This window comes from Gorilla gorilla, chromosome 19, assembly GCF_029281585.2.
Source record: "Gorilla gorilla gorilla isolate KB3781 chromosome 19, NHGRI_mGorGor1-v2.1_pri, whole genome shotgun sequence".
Taxonomy (NCBI): Eukaryota; Metazoa; Chordata; class Mammalia; order Primates; family Hominidae; genus Gorilla; species Gorilla gorilla.
In genome coordinates, this window is record NC_073243.2 from 97,684,042 (window position 1) to 97,705,416 (window position 21,375).

General features: G+C 42.9%; 1 protein-coding gene across 6 annotated transcripts in view; it reads right to left on the reverse strand.

Moving 5' to 3' along the window:
• TRIO (trio Rho guanine nucleotide exchange factor) overlaps nt 1–21,375 on the reverse strand; it is a 365,950-nt gene that overhangs the window by 165,660 nt on the left and 178,915 nt on the right. For all 6 annotated transcript variants that reach the window (XM_031003167.3, XM_031003166.3, XM_055367588.2 and 3 more), the window contains 2 exons: nt 13,373–13,495; nt 7,547–7,738 (listed from right to left, as the gene is read on the reverse strand). In XM_031003167.3, coding sequence (XP_030859027.2) covers nt 7,547–7,738; nt 13,373–13,495 — 315 coding nt within the window. The remainder of the gene's footprint in view (nt 1–7,546; nt 7,739–13,372; nt 13,496–21,375) is intronic.

The following is a 21,375-nucleotide window of genomic DNA, read 5'->3' on the forward strand; positions in this document are numbered from 1 at the left end:
CAGTATGCCACGCTAGATACTGCAGTCTATGTAAAGACATAATGCTACGCCAGCAGGTGCCAAGTGATGCCAAGGTCAAATCTAATGCTGATTTGACAGGAGCTGATGATGCAGTCGACAGTCCTAGGCTGTTAGTTTCCTCTTGCTTTCACCGGCTGGTGGACATATTTAATTACTCATTTGTATCCATGTCAGAAAAATAAAGAAATCAAATGTGTAAAAGCATATAGAGAGAATTTAATGCACTAAAGAGTGCAGCTAAATAATTCATATTAAACAAAAATTACTGAGGCTTGATCATATACAGTGAACTTTCTACTCTAAAATATCACATACTGGATTTTAACCATTCTCATTGACAAGCTTAAAGCAATCCTGGACTTGTAAGATGCTGAAAAGCTGAAGATCACTCATACATTTCTGGTGGTAATGTACCATGGTACACTCATTCTGGAAAACAGTTTGGCAGTGTCCTTTAAAAACTAAACGTGTGCTTACCAAAGGACCCAGCAAACGCACTCCTGGGCATTTATTCCAAAGAAATGAAAACCATGTTCATGCAAAAACCCAGACAGGATTGTTCATAATTTCTGTGTATTTCCCTGTAATAGCCAAAAACTGAAAATAACTCGAATGTCCCCAATGGACAAATAGTTAAATAAACTGTGATATATCCAGACCATGAAATACTACTCAGCAATAAAGAGGAAGGAACTACTACGGATACATGCAACAAAGTGGGTGTATCAAAGGAATTATGCTGAGTTAAAAAATAAAGCCATCTCAAAAAGTTACATGCTGCATGACTCCATTTATGTAACATTTTAGAAATAACAAAATAATAGAAGCAGAGAAGAACAGATAAGTGGTTGCCAGGGGTTAGAGATGGAGCAGGGGTTAGATATCACTGAAGGAAGCCAGCGCAGGGAACCCTTTGATTATGGGAAAATTCTGTATGGTTCTGTATCTTGAAAGTGATGGTGGTTACACAAATCTATACACGATACAATTGCACAGGACTAAACACACACATACACATGGGCACACATACACATCTAAACCTCGCGGAAAGTGAATAAGCCTTGTGGGCTGCAGCAAGGTCAGTGTCCTGGTTTGATTGCATGCTGAGGTTATGCAAGATGCTACCACTGTGGGAGGCTTGGTGAAGATGCACAGGACCTCCTTGTCCATTTCTCTCTCTTTTTTTTTTGCAGCTTTCTGTGATTCTATAATTACTTCAAAATAAAAAGTAAAAAGAAAAGCTAGGGAGTATGTTTAAAGATATGACATCTTTGGAGGTACAAACAAACGGTCCTCAACCTAAGATGGTTTGATTTTGATTTTTCAACTTGACGATGGACTTATTTGGGCATAACTCCATCACACATGTAAGTCGAGGAGCTTATGGACTTACAACAGTTCAACCTGTGAATTTTCATCTTTGCGATAGTATTAGTGCATTTTCAACAATAGATTTATTGGCATGTAATCCCCTAAGTTAAGAAGCATGTGTGTATATGTGGGGTGGAAACAGGAATGAAAGAAACAAAAAACAAATCATTTTAGAGAATAAAGACAGACGACTCATCAACAAAAATACTTCCAGGAAGGCCAAAAGGCAAGGCTTGGAAGCTGGGAACCAAATTTTAGACAACTTTGCACAAGAGATATAAGGCATCTGGAGGAATCCAGGGCGCATGAGAGACGGATAATTCAGAAAATGACTGTGTTCTGTGGCTGCAGAGAGTCATTTCCATGTAGAGCAAAAAGCCGCACCTCCCATGGGAAAGCTCCCAAGGAGGAAGTGAGGCCTGCTTAGTGACAGGCTCTGCACTGGAACCACTGATAATCAGAGCACCCATCAGAGGGCAGCTAGTCTACACAATGAGCACTGTGGACCTTCAGTCAGTTTTCCTGTTTAGTTTAAACACCAGATGCCCGATGCAGTCTCCAGTTCTGCAAGGGTAAGAAGGAAAAGAAATCTGGGCCCTCTAAGCAGTGGGTGCTTGAGAGAGCACTGGGTATGTTTTCAATATACTCCTGGAGCAAACTCGGTGAGGACCTGAGGGTCAGAGGAGAGGCTGCTCCGAGAGCCTCACACACCAAGAAGCCAGAGAGCACCTGCTTCCCAGGAACCCTCCCCCGGCCCCAGTGCAAGAAGCCTGGCAGCTCTGGCTTTCTCCCTCTTTTCCCCTTGCAGAGCTGAGCAATGGTCCCAGCACAAAGAAGACTGGATGCTCAATTGTTAGGCACAAAGACAGAGCCAGGCTGGTGTCTGCAACAAAACATCTCCAGGTGGCTGGGAGGCCTTTGTTTTTGACTTCTGAATAAAATGAAAGGTTCCTCTTTTCCCAGCCATTACTCTAAACAAAAACTTGTCCCATTTCAGTGTGTAAGTTTGCAGAACTAGAACCAAGAGGCTTCCTTTACTTAAACACAGCAAGAATCACAGCCCAATTCAAGTGGGAATGATTTTTCCTGGGAAACCTTGGCTTCTGAGAACAAAAATCAATGCAATGGAACTGAATCAATTCCAGAAACAAACTCTGGCTGAGAGCTCAATGTCACCACCTGATTGCCTCAAATAACCCACACATTTCAAAGGTAATTATTAGTTAACTCAGGACCTAATTTTGAGAATGAAGTTGAATGAATATGAATGAATGAAAATAGTTATGCTTTTGCTGTATTTGAAAATGGAAATCTCAATCACTAAATCTATCATTAAATCTCAGAATAATATGCTAGAAATAGACATCACTTATTTCACAGGCTTTCACTGAGTATCTGCCAGTTCCAGGAGGTAGACTAGTTAGTGGAAACACAAAGGTAAGTGAGACATGGTCCTGGGCTTCAAGAACTTAAAGGCTACCAAGAGAAACAAACAAATGTCTAAAATGCAGGAGACACACAAAAGCAGAAGCATGTTCTTTTGGTCATTCATTTAGGTATCACCTCCTTGCACATTACCATTGCCTTGAGAGACCCTTTGGAATGAATGAGTGAAAAGAGTGAATGAACAAATAAACAGTGAAAAATGCATTCAAAAGGAAAGGAGGACAAACAACAAAGGACAAATAGCAGGAGCATTATCAACATAACTGATGTGAATAAATGCCATACACAGGACTGAAGGGAATGCATACTGCAGGGAGACTAAGAGTGGATGACAACGTGTAGGAGGAGAAAGATCCTCCCCAAATCAAACCCAAACTTATGTCAGGCCAATCAACATTCCTTTCAAATACTTAAAAAATAAAACAGAAACAGAACAAAGCACCAGGCTGCAGGCATTCTGAAAGGAGGCTACGAACCTCAGGATTCTTTTTAGAGAAAACAGCATCTTGGAATACTTCCAAATCTGGGCTTGAGGGGCAAATGGGCTGAAATTTCTATCAACCACCTGCTGCATTCTACCTCGAGGTAGAAAATATTTGTCCCCTAGGTAAAATGCATCCCCTTTTCTCTCTTCTCAGGAACAAGTGTCTATTCTGTCCTCTGGGGTAAAAGAATCAGAGTACAGAGGTCTCAGTTTTTGGAGTCTAAGAGCCTGGTCTTCAACTTCCGGCAGCCACCTTCTTCCAGGGGTTTCTTAAAGAGATTCCTGAGCTAATGCTCAGTAAACATCACCTTGACTTTGCACCTTTTTAAAGTGAGTTGTTATGACCTCATGTTTGTATTACTTGTTCATCAGAGGGCCAAGAATTTATTGCAAAAAGAGACGGTGACAACTATACTCCAGATAAAGTGAGGACAAGAGCCACTGTGGAACACCTGGCAGCAAGGAAGACTAACTTCTGTCACGAGAGCCTTTAGCAACTTCTAAAAAAGCTTCATGAATTTGCCTAAATGAAAAAGACAAGCTACTTTTTTTTTTTTTTCCAGACGGAGTCTTGCTGTTGCCCAGGCTGGAGTGCAGTGGCACAATCTCGGCTCACTGCAAGCTCTGCCTCCCAGGTTCTTGCCATTCTCCTGCCTCAGCCTCCCAAGTAGCTGGGACTACAGGCGCCCGCTACCATGCCCGGCTAATTTTTTTGTATTTTTAGTAGAGACGGGGTTTCACTGTGTGTTAGCCAGGATTGGTCTCCATCTCCTGACCTCATGATCCAACCGCCTCAGCCTCCCAAAGTGCTGGGATTACAGGCGTGAATCACCGCGCCCAGCCAAGACAAGCTACTTTTTCTATCTTCCTCTTTGTAATTTTTAATTGTATGATCTGCTTAAGAAGAACAGACTCAGACAATGTGTATCTTTTAGCAATTTTTCGTTCATCTGATATGTAAATACATTTAGTGACTTTATGCAAACACCTAGCAAATTAGCATGATTTCCTCTTCTAGGCCCATCTAGCTTTTCATTTTAAACTAATTAAACTTGTTCTAAGCTTATCTTAGTTTTCATTCAATAACCAGCTTCAAAATACGAGGACTGAAGAAACCATTCTTTCCTGCATGGAACCTACCAAGGATTCCTGGGAGTTTCAGGGCTTTTGTACAGCACGGAGAAAGAACTGAGGGAAATTCTCAGGCTGGTCAGGGAAAGACAAATCTACTGAAGAAACGGGCAGCATTCCAGCCTGCGGGCAGCGTCCTTGAATGCCAATCACACGGGCACACATGTGTCCTGCTATGTCCTCCCTAACTGGGCCCCGATCCCTCCTTGGTCCCAGGTTACGTGAGGTGCACACAAGTAAGACGGAGCAGATCGGGGAAAACATGCCAGTTTCTCTGCTACTAAGATGGCCTTTCATAGACTGCACTAAAAATCCTGCAATCATAAAAGTGAACCACTTAGTCCTTAAAACTGATTTAAGGTCTCCTTAGTCTACAAACTCATACATACTAGAAATTCCTATTGTGTAAGTCAATGAAAACAAAATGTATTTTTACTTTTAAATAATTTCCAAACCTAGTGACAATACGGACTCCATGGTCTTATAAGTGGATGCTCTTATTAGAAGATTGTTCCTTAAAAACGCTGCTGTTACAAAAGCCAGTGAGCCCAAACGAAGCCTCTGGACAAGAGCTTTGTTTCTGTGTTTGAGACAGGGTCTTGCTCTGTCGCCCAGGCTGGAGTGCAATTGTGTGATCTCGGCTCATTGCAACTTTCACCTTCTGAGCTCAAGTGACCCTCCTGCCTCAGCCTCCCAAATAGATGGGACTACAGGTGCCACCACACCTGGCTATTTTTTTTTTAAATTATTTGTAGGTAACAGCTTTTGAAAAAGCACTTTCCTTCCAGTTATCCTTTACTGTCTGGTTTCTGAAAACCACTGCTGAGTTGAAAAGGTGACTTAAATCACAAATACTGCTTGGTGGGAAGAGTCTTCTGTCCTATAAGGAAGCTAGATCCTTACCTCAGACTGCTAAGCTGCTATAGAATATGGCCAGGCATGCCACACAAACACCAGCTCCAATCACCTGGCTCTGGAACGTGCCACAGATGCAAGGCCCTCTGCCCTCTGCCCCTTCCTCTCGATTTGGCCTCTCAGCCACTCCCAGCTGCCTGACACTCTTCCTGCCTCTCCCTTATGGCATCTACGGCATCCAGGGCAACTGTGGTCACTGGGCCCCGAATGAGGAACCTGCAGACTGGACATCCCTGCCCAGGCCCCCGCCCTCAGAAGGGTCCAGGCTGCTGTGCTCCTGGCCCATGTTCTGTCAATGTCACAGCTTAGTGAACTATGCCACAATCTGTTTTCATACACAGATCACCTTAACCCTCTCCTTCTCTCTCAGCTACAGTGTAAAAACATGTAAAGTAACACACAATCACACGCATGACAACTGCCGTTAACAAGTGCATGTAGAGGGAGCTCTACAAGGTGCAAGGGAGAGCGGCTAACCATGCCCATCCTTGTCTCAGAGGTGCCAGAAAGTCCTGGATCAGCGGATACTGTGTTGAGTGGGAGGGGCCCTGGAAGAGGAAGACACAGCACAAGACAGGCTGCAATGAAAAACGTGGTCTATGTTGTGAGGATGCGGAGGTATCAGGCTGCTCCCCACATACAAGAAGAACCACTGGTAGTTTAAAAGCAGGGGTACGGCCTAGTCAAATTTCTATTTCAGAAAAATTACTCTGGTAGCGGTGCCACAGGGAGGCTGGGACAAAGAGCTAGCAGAGGCTGGAGGGCAGCAAGAGACAAGCTCGGTTCAAAATGAGTGGGAAACTTAGTGTAGAGGCACGTGCAGCTATGACTAGGAACTGTCACAGAACAATGTCCACTTAATGTGTCTCCTCAAAAAAATAGCCTCTTTGTAAGAATTTTCAAGAGCAATTTCAGTGATGGCATTCTGAGGAGCAGGAAAAGAAGTTAGCTGTGCCAGAGTCTATCCTGATGACCATCTCGGGACCAAGAAGCACCAGCCCCTTGGCAGAAAGGATCGAGAGAGCCAGCTGCCAACCCGGGGCAGGACTGAGTGCAAACCCCAGGGGTCCCAGTGGTTTGCTGTGTACTCTCCTCCACTCCTTCACAGCCTAACAGGGTTTCAGAGGGAAGCCTGCAGTCCAAACATTCCAGCAACAAATGACCCGACTGAGGACTAACTGTCCAAGATCTCAGAGCTGGTAGTGCCGTTCTTTTCCTTTAAAGGAATTGGTGGGTCTCCGAGCACTGATGCCTTGAAATGAGGCAAGTCAGGCCTCGCCCTCCCCTTTCCCCAGTAGTCCTACTCTTCCAGATCCTTTTTCCCATCCTATGACCACAAGCTTCCATGTGCATAGTCCCCAGTTACCCAGAAGGGCCCCTCATTTCCAATTCATCAAGAGCTGCATCTGAATAAGTTACGATCCTCTGTGAAGGTCCCCAGTGACGCAGGGAATTTTCTTTTTTACACAGAAGTAAGGTGTGGTAAGTTGACAGCCCTACTCAATTTGTAGTCACCCTGAATATGAACTTTTATTTTAAATTATTTTTTCCTCAAAAGCTACATAGTAGTTTCTTTCATGTAACTTTATATGATTTCTACCAAGAATAACATATATGCAAGGTATAATTAGTACCTACCTATTTTTCACACACCAAATAACATTATTTCTTATCATGAGATGAGCTGATTAACAGGTGCATGCCTATGACATTAGCTTTAATATTATTCGTACCAGGTTGGCTCTGGCACACTTAAACTCAATATTAGGTAACACTCACGTTTACTAGCATCTGAGAGAAGTCTCGTAAAATCCAGAGGCAATCATGTTGGCAGCCATGTGACAGGTTCACACCCAGGAAAGAAACCCAACAGCTCTGACCAACAACACGCAGGTCCCCTACTTATAGAAATGGACGTTCTCTGTCTCTCCCAACCCTCATGGGTCCTCTCTTTATGGAAAGCCCCAGCAAAGGCAGCCATGCACTCACACAACAAGGAAAGCCAGCACAAGCCCGGCTTTTCCCTGTCCACGCAGACACACTCAGCACTAACGGGCTACATCTTACAACTTGCCACCTTTGTCCACTTTCTCACATTATGACTAAATTTAGGTTCCTCCAAAAGAGTTCAAAGACCCTTTCAAGCACAGATCATATTTTGGTCTCCTGGCACCTTACCTCTTTCACATGGGTGTGAAAGGACACTGACATGTCCAGTAGGATCTTTCGCTGCTCAACACGCCGAACGAAATCTTGAATCCGGTCTTCCAGCTGATGGGCAGCCTGATAAATCTCTTCGGGGTCACATTCCCCAGTCTGAGCCAGCTGTTCTGCTGCTTCCAGTAATTTATCCGCATTGGTGTATGTGTTCTGCACAAGAGAACATCCCAGAGAAACAGAAGGTAAATGAAAAGCAGACCAGCCAGGCTGGGCGCCATAATATATAGCAACACAGTCAATTTGTGATATTTTTGATCACTTACATGAATCAAACAGAAAAATATGATGGGGAGAGATGATTTTAGGAATTCTATGCAGAATTCCTTTCCCGCTGTTGTTTTAGATTGTTAAACTTTGAACCCCATATCAAAACCCTTGTATTGAAGGTAGCGATGGACTATCTGCAGGCAATTGCTGGCTGTCTTGTGACTCAGAGCTTTCAGATTTCTGTCAAGGTGGAGTCAGGAGACGGCACCCAGCAACAAATGCCTGCTTCACTTTTTCTTCCAGTTTTATCACCAAGCAGAGAGTTCCAGTCTATGTCTTTCCGTATGATACAATGCTTTATGATAATTCTCGAAGTACAAGTTAAAGGTTAAATTCCAAACAAACATAAGTTGCTATCCCTTTTCACACATCTCTACCTGTTGGTAATTCTGTGCTCATCTTCTTTCTACTTAAGGCTATATATTTTTTATTTTTCTGTTTTGTTTTCCAGCTTGCATGACAGTCTCACTCTGTGGCCCAGGCTGGAGTGCAGTGGTGTGATCACAGCTCACTGCAGCCTTGAACTCCTGGGCTCAAGCAATCCTCCCACCTTAGCCTTCCAAGTAGCTGGAACCACAGACATGCGCTACCATGCCCAGCTAAATGTTGTATTTTTAGGAGAGACGGGGGTTTGCAATGTTGCCCAGGCTGGTCTCGAACTCCTGGGCTCAGATAATCCTCTCGTCTTGGCCTCCCAAAGTACCGGGATTACAGGCGTGAACCACTTTGCCTGGCCACATTTTTTGAGAAAAAGGAAATAATAACTATAATGGCTCTAAAGTAGCCAGAGTTTTAAAGAGCTCAAAGTGTAAACACGTGTCTAAAATACTCTAAAAATCACCTTAATTCCTAATAATCTGAGGCTGTAAGTGGGTTCCTCCAACAGGAAGGCATGTGAGAGCCCTGATGCTGTTACAGGAAGCTGCTGCGGAGGGGTCCACGGGTGGGAGCGGAGCCCCGGGAGAGGCTGGGGGATGCCAGGACAGGAAAGGAACGGAGCTCAGGCCTTCTAAGAAGGCCCGGGAAGTCAGCTTTTGGTTTCCCTTGAGAAACAAGGTGAATCCTTATCCTTCTCAGAGATGTAAGATGAGCAGGGAAGGCATCTCATCGGTGAGGGTCTGAGCAGGATGTGAGGGCGTCATGTGGGGAAGGGTGCCCTCCAAGTTGGGAGACTGGTTACATTAGCAGAATGGAATTACACAAGTAAGCCAATACCTGAGGGATAATGGGAGCCAGGTTTCTCTATTTGAGAAAAGGGAGTTATAAATATAGCGAAGGAGAAAACTTGAGGGAACTCTTGGCATTGGGCTGGAATTGGAGCTATTCGCATGAATACATGGTTTTTAACACACAGATGTGAATGCGCATGTACACACACACACACACAGGAGACAGATCTAAAAAGCAGCTTTCACCTATGGAACAATTCCTGACTGCTTTCCAGGGCTTCTCTCATCCAGGTCCTCCCCTCCTATGGCTGCCACCTCTGCCTCTGGGCACAAGAGTGGGCACTCCTGTGACCATGGTCAGCCATGAGCACCAACGGCTCTGCTGTGGAGGGTCTGCATGCACTCTTGCCTACAAAGGTTCTCTAGCCATCAGAGGCCGCACCTGCAGGTGGCTTCCTTCCAGGGAAGAAGGCTTGGAAGTCCCTGCTTACCCCCGGCTGAGCGTCACCTCAGAACCCCTGTGTCTGCATCTCTATCATGGGCACAATGGGGCCTCCATGCTGAATGAAGCTAACGGTGTAGCAAGCTGTACAGAGAACCCAGAGTACCACAGACGCACATTTCTAAAGAGCTGAATCCTGTTTTCCTATGATCACCACTACAGTTTTGGAATTGTGGACTTCTCATATTTGGTAAGTGGATCTAAAGATGACAGAGCCTCCCAACAGCCAAGTATTACGTTTCTGAAAGCCTTCCCACCTCTATTCCAACAAGTAAAAATATTTTTTAAAATGTCCCAAAGAAACAAGTGCACTTCTGAATGATCTGAGACGTGAAACAGCCATCATTTATTTCCCTTCTCATCTTGTGCTTGAAGAACATGAGGCAGCACAAAAGGTGCCAGGGCTGGTGGGGCCTGCGTCAGCACTCGTGCCTCTGAAACCCCTGGCCAGGTTTTCCTGGGAACGAGACCTTCCCTGGGTCCTTCTGCAACTGGAGAACAGAGATTTCCTTGTGCTAGCATCAACCATACTCATCAGAAATGCTACCTTTTTGGCACTTAACACTATGCCTCACAAAAGCGGCAGGACATGGATACTACCTGATTTCCCATTTCATAGGCGAGGAAACTGAGGCACAGAGGGGTGCAGTAACTTGTCCACCAAGTCAGTCAGCAGAGTTGGGATTGTTAAAACAACCAGTACCTAAGCCACAGTTCCTCACACGAGGGGAAACTGAGACACTGGACTAAAGTGGGGAGGATATCAGAGTCAGGGAGCATTTGAGAGTCTGAGAGACTGGGCTTCTCCTGTCCAACTCCTACTATCCTGTTCCCGAGGCATCTCATGCTAGACCCGTTTTCTGATCTGTGGTGTGTGGGTCATCCCTGCCATGGGGATTAAAAGGAATAAGGTAAGGCCAGGCCAGGGTGGGGGCCTAACTGGTGTCCTCTTTTTCTTGAGAACTTGGTAGGACTCAAGCAGACAAAAAGAGCCACTAGAAGGCAAAGGTGCATGAGACTTTGCTCTTCCTGCAATCCTTGGCTGCAGGGCTGTTTCTCACTAAAGATGACCAGGGGCTGTACTTAGAATTCAATGGAAAATAAGGGATTTGGGGAACTTAGAACAGATAGGAAAAAGAAGGAAAATGAGCATTTGTGGCCTAAATACTTTCATTATATTTGCTTGGTTTAAAAGACAACAAAGTCTGCATATTGAAAACCTCCAAGGTATTTTATTAATACAGAAATGTAATCAGAAGAATGATGGGCCAGGACATCTACAGTGCAAATTAAAAGCCCCAGGTAACTTAAATTATCACCTAAAAGGCACACAAATTCCCAGGGATCGTCTTTTCATCCGTGAAGGGAAAACACGGCATCCCAAGAGACAAGCTCACCGCCCCTGCAACATGTGTGCACAGGACAGAGTAAGCAGCACCACAAACACTAACTAACAGTGGACCCAAGAAGTGCTGTGGATTTCTCTGGACACAGCAAAACACAGACAACTATCTATGTCTCTCACCATTTGACCGGACACACACTGTTGTGTAGTGTGGGAGTGGGAGGGTTTTAGCGAGGTGAAGTGGCCCGCGGGTGATACAACTCCAACATCCTCTGGTGCTGCTTTCCAGTGCTGCTGAGGATTGCAGGAAGAGCCAAGTCTCATTATTTTCCACTGGATTCCAAATACAGCCTCTGGCCGTCTTTAGTAAGAACTGGTCCTGCAGCTGAAGACTGCAGGAAGGGCAAAGTCACAGGCACATTTGCCTTCTAGTGGCTCTTGTCCCAAAACGTAAACACAAGGCTAGTATTCACCAAAAGATCTGAATAATCTGAATGATCGTACTGTTCTAGGCAAAGACAGCACCACAAGCGCCTGCTGAGTGTCAGGCATTTCTACGTGTATTCTCATCACAGCGACTCGGTGAAGGTAGGTGTTAGGTATCATTTTACAGCGAGGAAAACCGAGGCTCCGAGTGATGAAGTTTTCCAGTGTCTTGCAATCAGAAAGCAGTGGAGTCATACTGGTAAATTTTAGAAGTATTTTTAATAAGGAAAAATTAGCAGATGAGAAGATTTGGTACCCTGTAAATACGTGCCAGTCTAAAGGAAATGCTTGATAGCAAATAATTTGCCCTGAATTTTCCACTAGTAATTTATTTTAAAAGATTAAAAACAATACATCTTATATTAGGAACCAAACTTACTGCAAAGCAACAGCCTATTTTGTACATATGCATGCTCTAACGGCTGTCACAAATCAGAATTCAGAGCATGCTACACATGTGGGGACATTCTGTATGTCCATGTCTTATGGAGGCAGTTATCCTCCTTGCAAAACATGAATGAGTTAAGTAATGACCAGGGAGTCACTGGTCTGCTTTTCTTTTAAAAATCAAGAATGAATTCAAGGTCTCCTGCTTTCCTAAATGACAAACTCTTTTATCCAGGAAGACAAGATAATTACGTGGCACATACGAAAAGCTGTTGACAGAAATGGCTTCCTGGATAATAACTTTGTGACAGGTTACATCTCTGAAAGGTAATTTGAATCCAGGGGGATAGGCAGAAAAGAGCAAGCGCGGTTTAAGAATTCACAGAGCAGGTACTTAGGAAGGATGCTATGCCAAAGATTTACTAATGATAGTAAAGATACCTTCTGTGCTCTCAAAACCAGATTCTTCCTTGAACCTGAGTTTTCTGGGCTTTACTGGCTGTTTTAATCACAACTTTTAAAATCTAAAACAGGGACATTAACATGAAAGAGTATCTTCCTTTCTGACAGTTATTTGCAAAAAGCTTCGCATGAAAAGTATTTTTTATTTCTTTTTTTACACTAGCCCATGAAAATGCACGATGGTTATTCACACCACACATACACATCAATTAGCATGGATTTCATTCAACAGGATAGAGCTACTCACAATCACTGTACAAAATTAAGGAATGGACCTTCAAATTAGTCACGAGGAAGTTCTTGACTCTGCACAACTGCATGCAAAATGGATCCAAGTGCTTCCCGAGGTGACTGCAGCCGTGTCTAAAACAAATTCTGAAACCCAGGGCCCCTGCAGCTAGGTCTTGTGTCTGCAGAAGTTACACTGTATGACTCGCTTCCACCACCTAAACATGAGGTTCGAATTTTGGGTTCCTCCTTCTCTGAACAGCAGAACTGTTCTATATAATAAATCTATATTTAGTACATTTTTAAATGAATTCAACCATAACATTTCACCACTTCCTTTCTGAATCTCTGCTGTGTTACTTCATCAAGCCACAACTCACGAGTTTAAAGAAGTTGACTATAAGAAAAATCTTATTAAATAAATTACTGGGCTTATTTTTCAGATCAGAAAGTTAACCTTAGAAAGGTTAAGAGACTTGTCCAAAGTCAGGCGGCCAGTGCTCAAACCCCAGAAATCCCACATTCGGAACACACTGGACTCCCGGCTCCTGTTTCCTAAGCCCACACATTTAAAGAAATGCAAACAGAACAAGTAAGGCTTAGCCTACTACTATAGAAACGCAGAAGGAACTGTTATTTCCTGATTATAAACTGGAATTTCACAAAGTAGTCAAAAGGCACTGGTATAATAAACAAGACAAAAACACCCAAGCCACATTTCTGTTCCAAGAACATCGTATTTTAGAAAGGGTCAACTTACCAAATCATGTTTCTGCCTAGGCAATGACAACTTCACTCTGAAATCGGAGCCTTTACCTCATCTGAGGTGTCAAACACATCGAGCTAACGCTAACTTATCTCAAATGTGGTTAAAACTGTAATCCAAAAGCAACCACACGGGTATTTATGGGATAAAATAATAAAAGCCACTGTTTTACCTGTGCCACTTCTTCAAAATCTTCATGACGTTTCTGCAATGCTCTGGCCCGATGAAGAGATTTCCCCACACCTGTATGTTTGCTCAGAAATGCTTCTCCGTGGTTCTCGATCCAGTCTAGCACCTACAATGAAATACAGGTACATATGCCATAAAAACAATGTCCTGCCATGTTCAATGTTTAAGGTTATCCAATGAAGACCCCTTCTGTTGTCAAAACTCTGTAAGAAACAAGAAGCAAATGAGAAAAAAAAAATGGGAAGAAGTAATTGGATACTAATTTAACACACTCGATAATTACAAGCTGATAATTACATCAGCTTTCCCAGCAGGACTTTAATCATCTCTTATATTAAAAGTGTAAATCTTTCTATGTATAAACGTTGCATGCAATAATGATTAAATTAAATCTCAACTTATCTATGCACCACTGGGCCACCAAACTGACTGGGTATTGTATAAGACAGTGATTAGGAAGTCACACAGGGCCAATTTAACTTAGCAATTTTATAAGGCTTAAAGCTACACTACTAAGGCAATTCAAGTTTAACTACAGAGTCATTTTTTTTCCATCTCTTCTTTAGAAGATTCAAACACATAAAGTAAAACCTAACACTTACATGCCTTAGTCTTGAGCTTGGATAATTTATTCTTTAAACTAAGATGCTGCAAAAGCTAATAAGCATTTCATGAATTTAATTACTTAAAAGTTCTTGCTAGGTGAAATCCACCACACTAAAGAAAAAGTAAAAGCAAAGCAGTATAATCTGATGTTTTAAACTTCGTTGTTGGAACTGAGTAGTTCATTGGGTCTCATACTTAAATCACAAAACGCTGACAATATCTAACAAACTAGAGTTGAGCTGTGAACAATATGGGTTTGAAATACACAGGTCCACTTTTATGTGGTTTAAAAAAATAAGTACAGTCGGCTCTCCGTACAGAAGGGTTCCGCATCCACAACCAAATGTGGACTGAAACTACAGTATTTGCAGAACGTGAAGCCCACATATACAGAGGACCAAATGCAGGACTTAGGCACCCATAGATTTTGGTATATGTGGGCGATCATGCAGACACTGAGGGACAACTGCATTTACACTACATCAAATGCCCACTTTGTCCTCTTTGATGGATAGGAAATAACCAGCAAAAAACTAAGTCAGTGATGTCTTTAGCTAAAACCTAAAAACTTTAAAAGATTTTAAATATTTAAACATATTTGTTAATGCACAGCTATAGTATTGAAGGTTCACTCACACTTCGCATGTTGTAACTCTGGTGCTCTCTTTGTCCATTCAGCCTGCTCTAACAAAACACCTTAGACTGAGTGATTTATAAACAACAGAAATGTAGGGCTTCATAGTCTGGACACTATGAAGTCGCAGATCAAGGAGCCAGGAGACTCAGTGACTGGTGAAGGCTTGTTCCTCGTTGAAGGTACCTTCTATGTGTCCTCACATGGAGGAAGGGGCAAACAAGCTCTCTCAGGCCTCTTTTATAAGGGCACTAATGCTATTCACAAGGGTGAAGCCCTCATGGCCTAATTCCCTCCCGGAAGCCCCACCTCTTCTGGAGTATATTTCAACATGAACTTGGGGGGACACAAACATTCAGACGATGCAGATCAAAATGACCTTGGACTAAAGAACAAATGGGCACACACAGCAAAGACAGTGGTCTAGGGGGCAATCTGGGAAGCCAACCAGCCATGGCTCTGCTAATGGCAAAATAAAAGGGGCTTAGCTTGTGGTTCCTTGCCCTTGATGAACTGTACTGTAGAGAGATCAGCCATGTTCATAGATATAGAGGGAAAAAAGCAGCAGCTGGTGAGGATCAGAGCCTGACATGTTCTTCATTGCTCCAAACCACTGACCTTCAAACCTGAGGGCCTGGCAGAGGGTCCTTTCTGCTCAGGGTCTAGCAAAGTTAGTATTACAGGTAAATTGCAGACTTTAACAAACCTCTCGTGGTCCTCTGTACAGACCCTTCTAGAACTGGCAGGCACTGAAATCAGACGTGTGGGAGGTGTGGGGTGGGGGTGGAGGCCGAGCCTGGTCTCATTTCCACCCCTCCATTTCCAGCCCCCCTATACAGAGACATAGAATTTAGCTGTGTGCTCTTGGGCAAGTTCCTTATTCCTTCTCAGCTTCAGGTTCCTTACCTGCCCAGTGGTGACAGTCACAGGTAGTTGTCAGCATTCGATGACCTCTATGTCAAGCATCTTAATGTCAGTGTGGCAAATGGCATCCCCGCCTATAACCAGAACTCATGGCAAGCTTCCATCTCATTTCAAGCTCCTGACGGCACAGGCTGTACATATTACATTTTAACTAATGTATTCGGTACATTATTTTAACTAGAGTATTGAGTGCATTGTTTTAACTAGCGTATTGAGCGCATTATTCACTCGTGTATTGAGCGCATTGTTTTAACTCACGTATTGAGCACACTAACTCGTGTATTGAGCACATTGTTTTAACTAGCATATTGGGCGCATTGTTTTAACTAGTGCATTGAGTGCACATTACTTTAACGAGTGCATTGTTTTAACAAGCGTATTCAGTGCATTGTTTTAACTAGTGTATTGAGCACATTGTTTTAACTAGCATATTGAGCTCATTGTTTTAAGTAGTGCATTGTTTTAACTTGCACATTGTTTTAACGTATTGAGTGCACATTACTTTAACTCATGTATTGAGCGCGTTGTTTTAACTCGTGTATTGAGTGCTTTGTTTTAACTAGCGTATTGGGTGTGCACTTTAACTCGTGGATTGAGCGCATTGTTTTAACTAGTGTATTGACTGCATTGTTTTAACTAGTGTATTGAGCACATTACTTTAGTGTATTGAGCACATTATTTTAACTCACGTATTGAGTATATTATTTTAACTCATGTATTTAGTACATTATTTTTCTTTCTTGGGATTAAAAAGAGAGTCCTATAAGGTATTGCTACATTCACCACCTGATTTCGAGGCAGACAAAGAGTTGCTGAGTTGTTTGTCCCACAGTCTATTATATTATAAAACACAGGTCCATTCCACGGCTAAAGAAATGTCTCAAGGACAACTTCTAGACCTCTCAGCCTTGAGAATGGATACATTTAATGGAATGTGCTCCTGGGCATGAGGCCAAACCATGCAAAAGAGAAGTATCATATATTTCTAGCTTGAAAAGAATTTTGAGGTACATAAGTAACACCTCTGCTACAGTTCACCTGCCTGTAAGATCTACAGGAGGGCTAAGGAGACTTTTTTAAAATTATATAATAAATTCGGTGTATTACTCAACTTACGTAAAGAGAAAAATTAAGTCACCAGTAAGCAGCAAACCTGATGATTACTGGAAAGTCCATAGAGACTTGAAATAAGGGCACAATTTCAAAAAATAAAAGATAAACATTATTTGGTAGAAAGGGCCAGAGGAAGCAAAATACAACATTTTTAAATTAATAAAAATTTGTTTCTGGCCAGGCGCGGTGGCTCACACCTGTAATCCCAGCACTTTGGGAGGCCAAGGTGGGCAGATCACCTGAAGTCAGGAGTTTGAGACCCGCCTGGTCAACATGGTGAAACCCTGTCTCTACTAAAAATACAAAATTAGCCGGGCGTGGTGGTGCACACCTGTAATCCCAGCTACTTGGGCGGCTGAGGCAGGAGAATCGCTTGAACCTGGGAGGCAGAGATTGCAGTGAGCTGAGATCATGCCATTGCACTCCAGCCTGGGCTACAACAGCAAAACTCCATCTCAACAACAACAACAACAACAACAAAATAAAAATAAAAAAGAAATTTGTTTCCAAGTATTTTAGGAAGTTTTAAGTTGGAAATAAAAGCTGCTATAAACCAACCACTCAGGATTATAATGGGCATTTTTCTTTTAACAGTGATTCCTTCAGACAGAAATGTAAATACCAGGTGAAATTGTATTTCCAATAAACATGAAAATAATTCAAAGGAATATGTACAAATTCCAGTAATAATTTCCACTTTTAAAATAATAATAAATAATTGCAGACAGCTATGAAATCCAGCTAATATTCAAAACCAAACTCCCCACGAGGCTGTTGATTCTAAGTATGGGTAGATTACTCAGATCACCCAGTGATCCTGAGTCAATATACCTGGTCTAAGTAACATTTTAAAGACATGCTTGTGAAATCTTCCCATTTAAAACATACTAAGATAAGCAAATTACAGGCCTTTATCTATCCAGTCCAGCCAGCTGCACCTCCGCCCCCTTCCCAGACAGTCCTGTTATCTATTTGCTCTGCGTCCTCAACTCCACAGACAATAAGGCTGGCCTGGGGCTTGCTGCTTCCCTTCCAGATGAAAAACACAAAAGCTGATCCCTTCCCATGGCTACTCTGCACAGAGACAGAAGAGCAAAGCTGGAGACCACCACCACCTTCCTCTCTGTTCAGAGGGTGTGGTGTGGGCTCACTCCTCAGTACACCAGTGCCCTCTAATGGACAAAACGACAGTCCCAAGGTCACGGTTGTTCCAAAGTGGACCGCCCACACTTGAAACAGCTACCATCGCTCAGCACCTAACTCAAATGTCAGAAGGCGGAAAGCTGTTCAGAATGTTTAGCTTAACTCCCTGTTTGTAATGAAAAGGAAACCAAGGTCCTAATTGCAAGACTGAACGTGATGGTGGCATGATTACGGTCATTTGACTAGCAATCATCTCGCCATCTGAGCACCTGCTGTGGAAGCAGCCCCTGACCTAAGGCTGTGTGTGCGGTGAGCCATCCATCCTCACAGTGAGCCAGGGGTAGGGCGATCCCTATCCTCTTACAGATGAAGACACAGGCAGGGCCCTCTGTGACTTTATGGGAAAGGCTGAGTGTGCACTAGAAGCCAGGATGCCTGCCTCAGGGCTCATCCTCCCGTCTACACTGCTTCTGCCCTGACATACAGGTGAGATGAGAAAGGAAAGAGCTCTGCTTTTGTTTCAGAATGGTTCAGGCTACTGGGTAAGTAACCTCTTAGGAAATGACGCTGTCACAATGCTCAGCAAAACTGAGTTAGGGTAAATTTGCGAATAGTTACCAACCCTTGATTAGATGCGACAGGAACTGGCCACAGGTAACGCTTCCTGAGTCCCGCTGCAGAGTTCTGGCATCCTGTATAACCTATTTGTAAAATTATTTTCTGTAGTAGGTCCCTACTATCTAATACTCAGTATTTGTGGTCTTGTAGAGTATTTACGGATTCCTCTTTCTCAGTAATTACTATTTAAAAATTTGTTTAAAAATTTCTCTCTCTCTCTCTCTTTCTCTCTCTGCTGTGGTTTGTTTGGCCCCGCCAAGTCCCACACTGCAATATGATATCCAGTGTCAGAAGTGGGGCCTACTGGGAGGTGTTCCAGTCATGGGGGCAGATCCCTCATCAGTGGCCTGATACCACCTCAAGGGAGGGAGTGAGTCTAACTCTTAGTTCCTGCAAGAGCTCATTGTTGAAAAGAGCCCAGCACCTCCCTCCTCTTTCTCTTGCTTCTCTCTCGCCATGTGTTCTGTACACGCAGCTCCGGCTCCCCTTTGCCTTCCATGCTGAGTGGAAGCAGCCTGAGGCCTCCCCAGAAGCACATGCTGGTGCCATGCTTCTTGTACAGCCTGCAGAACCATGAGCCAAATAAACCTGTTTTCTTTAGAAATTACCCAGCCTCAGGTATTCCTTTATAGCAACACAGACTAAGAAACACACACTAAACCCTCATCAAACAGGAGAGTACTTCAAAGCCTACCTCACAACAACATACAATGTGAAAACCAATGTAAATGATATTTTCCCTTTGAAATGCAGAGGTGTTGATTGCAAATACTTCCTGGAATGGTTTTCCATCATGGTCATGCATTGCGTCATTGCCATCAGCTCCATTTATTGAATGACTGTTCTACGCTCTGCTTGGGAGGGCAATACAGTTCCATGATCTCAGCCACAGAAAGCTCTGAAATTCCAAATATTTTTTCAAAACTTGGTTTTAAAAATTCATCTGTCAATAAAACCTAACCTGAGGGTACTTATATAGTCTTTACTGAGTACTTAATAAGTGCAAGTCCTTGAACATTCAGCTATAGAAAGAGCCATGCATTTGATTATGGGGGGCTGTCCAGATGCCACTAGAAGTGTTAGTATTGTACACTGTGTTACTTTTCTAATCTTTGAGAAATTCTGAATTCTGAATCACAAATAAAAGCTACAAATAAAAAGAGAGCAGACTTTTATCATTATTTCTATTAAGCAAGAAATTGTGGCTCGGATAAGTAACCTGCCCAAGAAAAGAGATTCAAATGGAGGTCTTCTCAACTCCAAGCTCACTACATTCCACTTCAGTTTGTAAATACTGTCTTTAAAATATTTCTAAAACTAGAGTTTCATCTCTAGAATTGCTACTTGAAAAACTACATAAGACATCTGACATAAAGCGACCAAGAACATACTAAGCTAGTTTGTTTTTACAGGTAATTCTGGATCCAAAGAGCACACAGAGAAAATAGATAATCATCTGTCAACTGCAGCCACTGTTCTCAAGATACAGTACATAATGAATTAGTGTGTTTTAAGTCAAAACAATGAGAACCCCTTCTAAGTCACATCTTATGCACACAAAAAATGAAAATAAGCTCCTCTGATTCTATAATCCATTTAAAGAATACATGAAACAAATGAAAAGCAAAGGTAAATCTAAAATACTCTGAATTTGTTCTTTTTTATACAAAGTCAGATTTTTTTTCCAGTTGCAAAATAAAGATTTCCTCCCTGCCAGCCCACATTCTCTATAAAACCAAAATTAACAACCTGGTTCCATTTATTTTAGTTACTCAATCACTGTCTTTTATTTAAATCGCTGGGGAAACTGATAGAGAAATGAACATATTACATTCTGAGCTTTCTGGACTATCAAATCAATGGTATTTTAGGGATATACAACAAAAGATGACTCATTGACTAAGCAACATCATTTCAGATCAGTTAAACCAAAGTAGGTGGCCATAAAGGAAGACTTCCACGTAGATAATGTTAATTTTTATTAAAGGCTGGTGTTTGGCAGTGCTGTAAGGATAGTCAATATTATGCTACTAATGAAATTTACTTACAAAGTAAAAATCACAAATGAAGGAATCCTTCTGAGTTTAAATTACTGGAATTCATATACTCATCCTGTTAGTCTAGCTCACACTTTCTTTCCTAGTGCTCTGGCGTACTTTACTCATGAAATCACTGGTCTTATTTTTCCCTCTCCCACGGAGGCCAAGCTCAGGAAGACCCCAGACCGCATCATTCACCCCCAGCTGTCTAATCGCCATGCGGCGAAGCAAGGGAGGCCTGAGATAGCTGAGTGGGGCTGGAGAGTGGTCATGGGAGCTCCTTTTCCCTTTCCATTGATTCCCTCCTAAAGGACTAAACTCCTACCTCTCTCTCTCTGTTCTTAAGTGGCTGTTTTCCTTCATAGTCACGGGCAATTGCAGCTTCTAGGAAAGCCTGTTCCCTGTGACTAAAAGCACCACTCGAAGATTCTTTCTTCAGTATCACGTTGATTTTACTCTTTGCTTAGCTTAGAAGGTAGGCATCCTCCTCAGACCCAGAGCGGTGACACAGAAAAAACACCAAGAGGTTCTCGGTGCTTCTGCCAAGCCATTCGACTTTTCCAAGGCTTGCTTTTATTACCTGGAAAATGAAGGGGCTCCAGCTTCAAATACTATTGTGTGTGAGACTACTTTTAAAAGTGAAATAAAACAGACACAGAATTCAACACACACTTGTGGGCTGTGGGGACCAGGGGAAGAATGGGAACTTTTGAGTTTAGCATTCACCACGGACTGACATTGAAGATGTTTTAGATGAGGGGTGTGTGGGAGGGAGCCAGCCCTTTCCCCAGCCTTTGTCCTCTCACTGTTAAATCTGCAGCTCCATCCTGGCTGTGGTTCCTATGATGGCTGGATTCCAGTCCCGCCTCCTCTGTGCTCACTACTGCAGAAGGTTAATTAGGAGCTGGC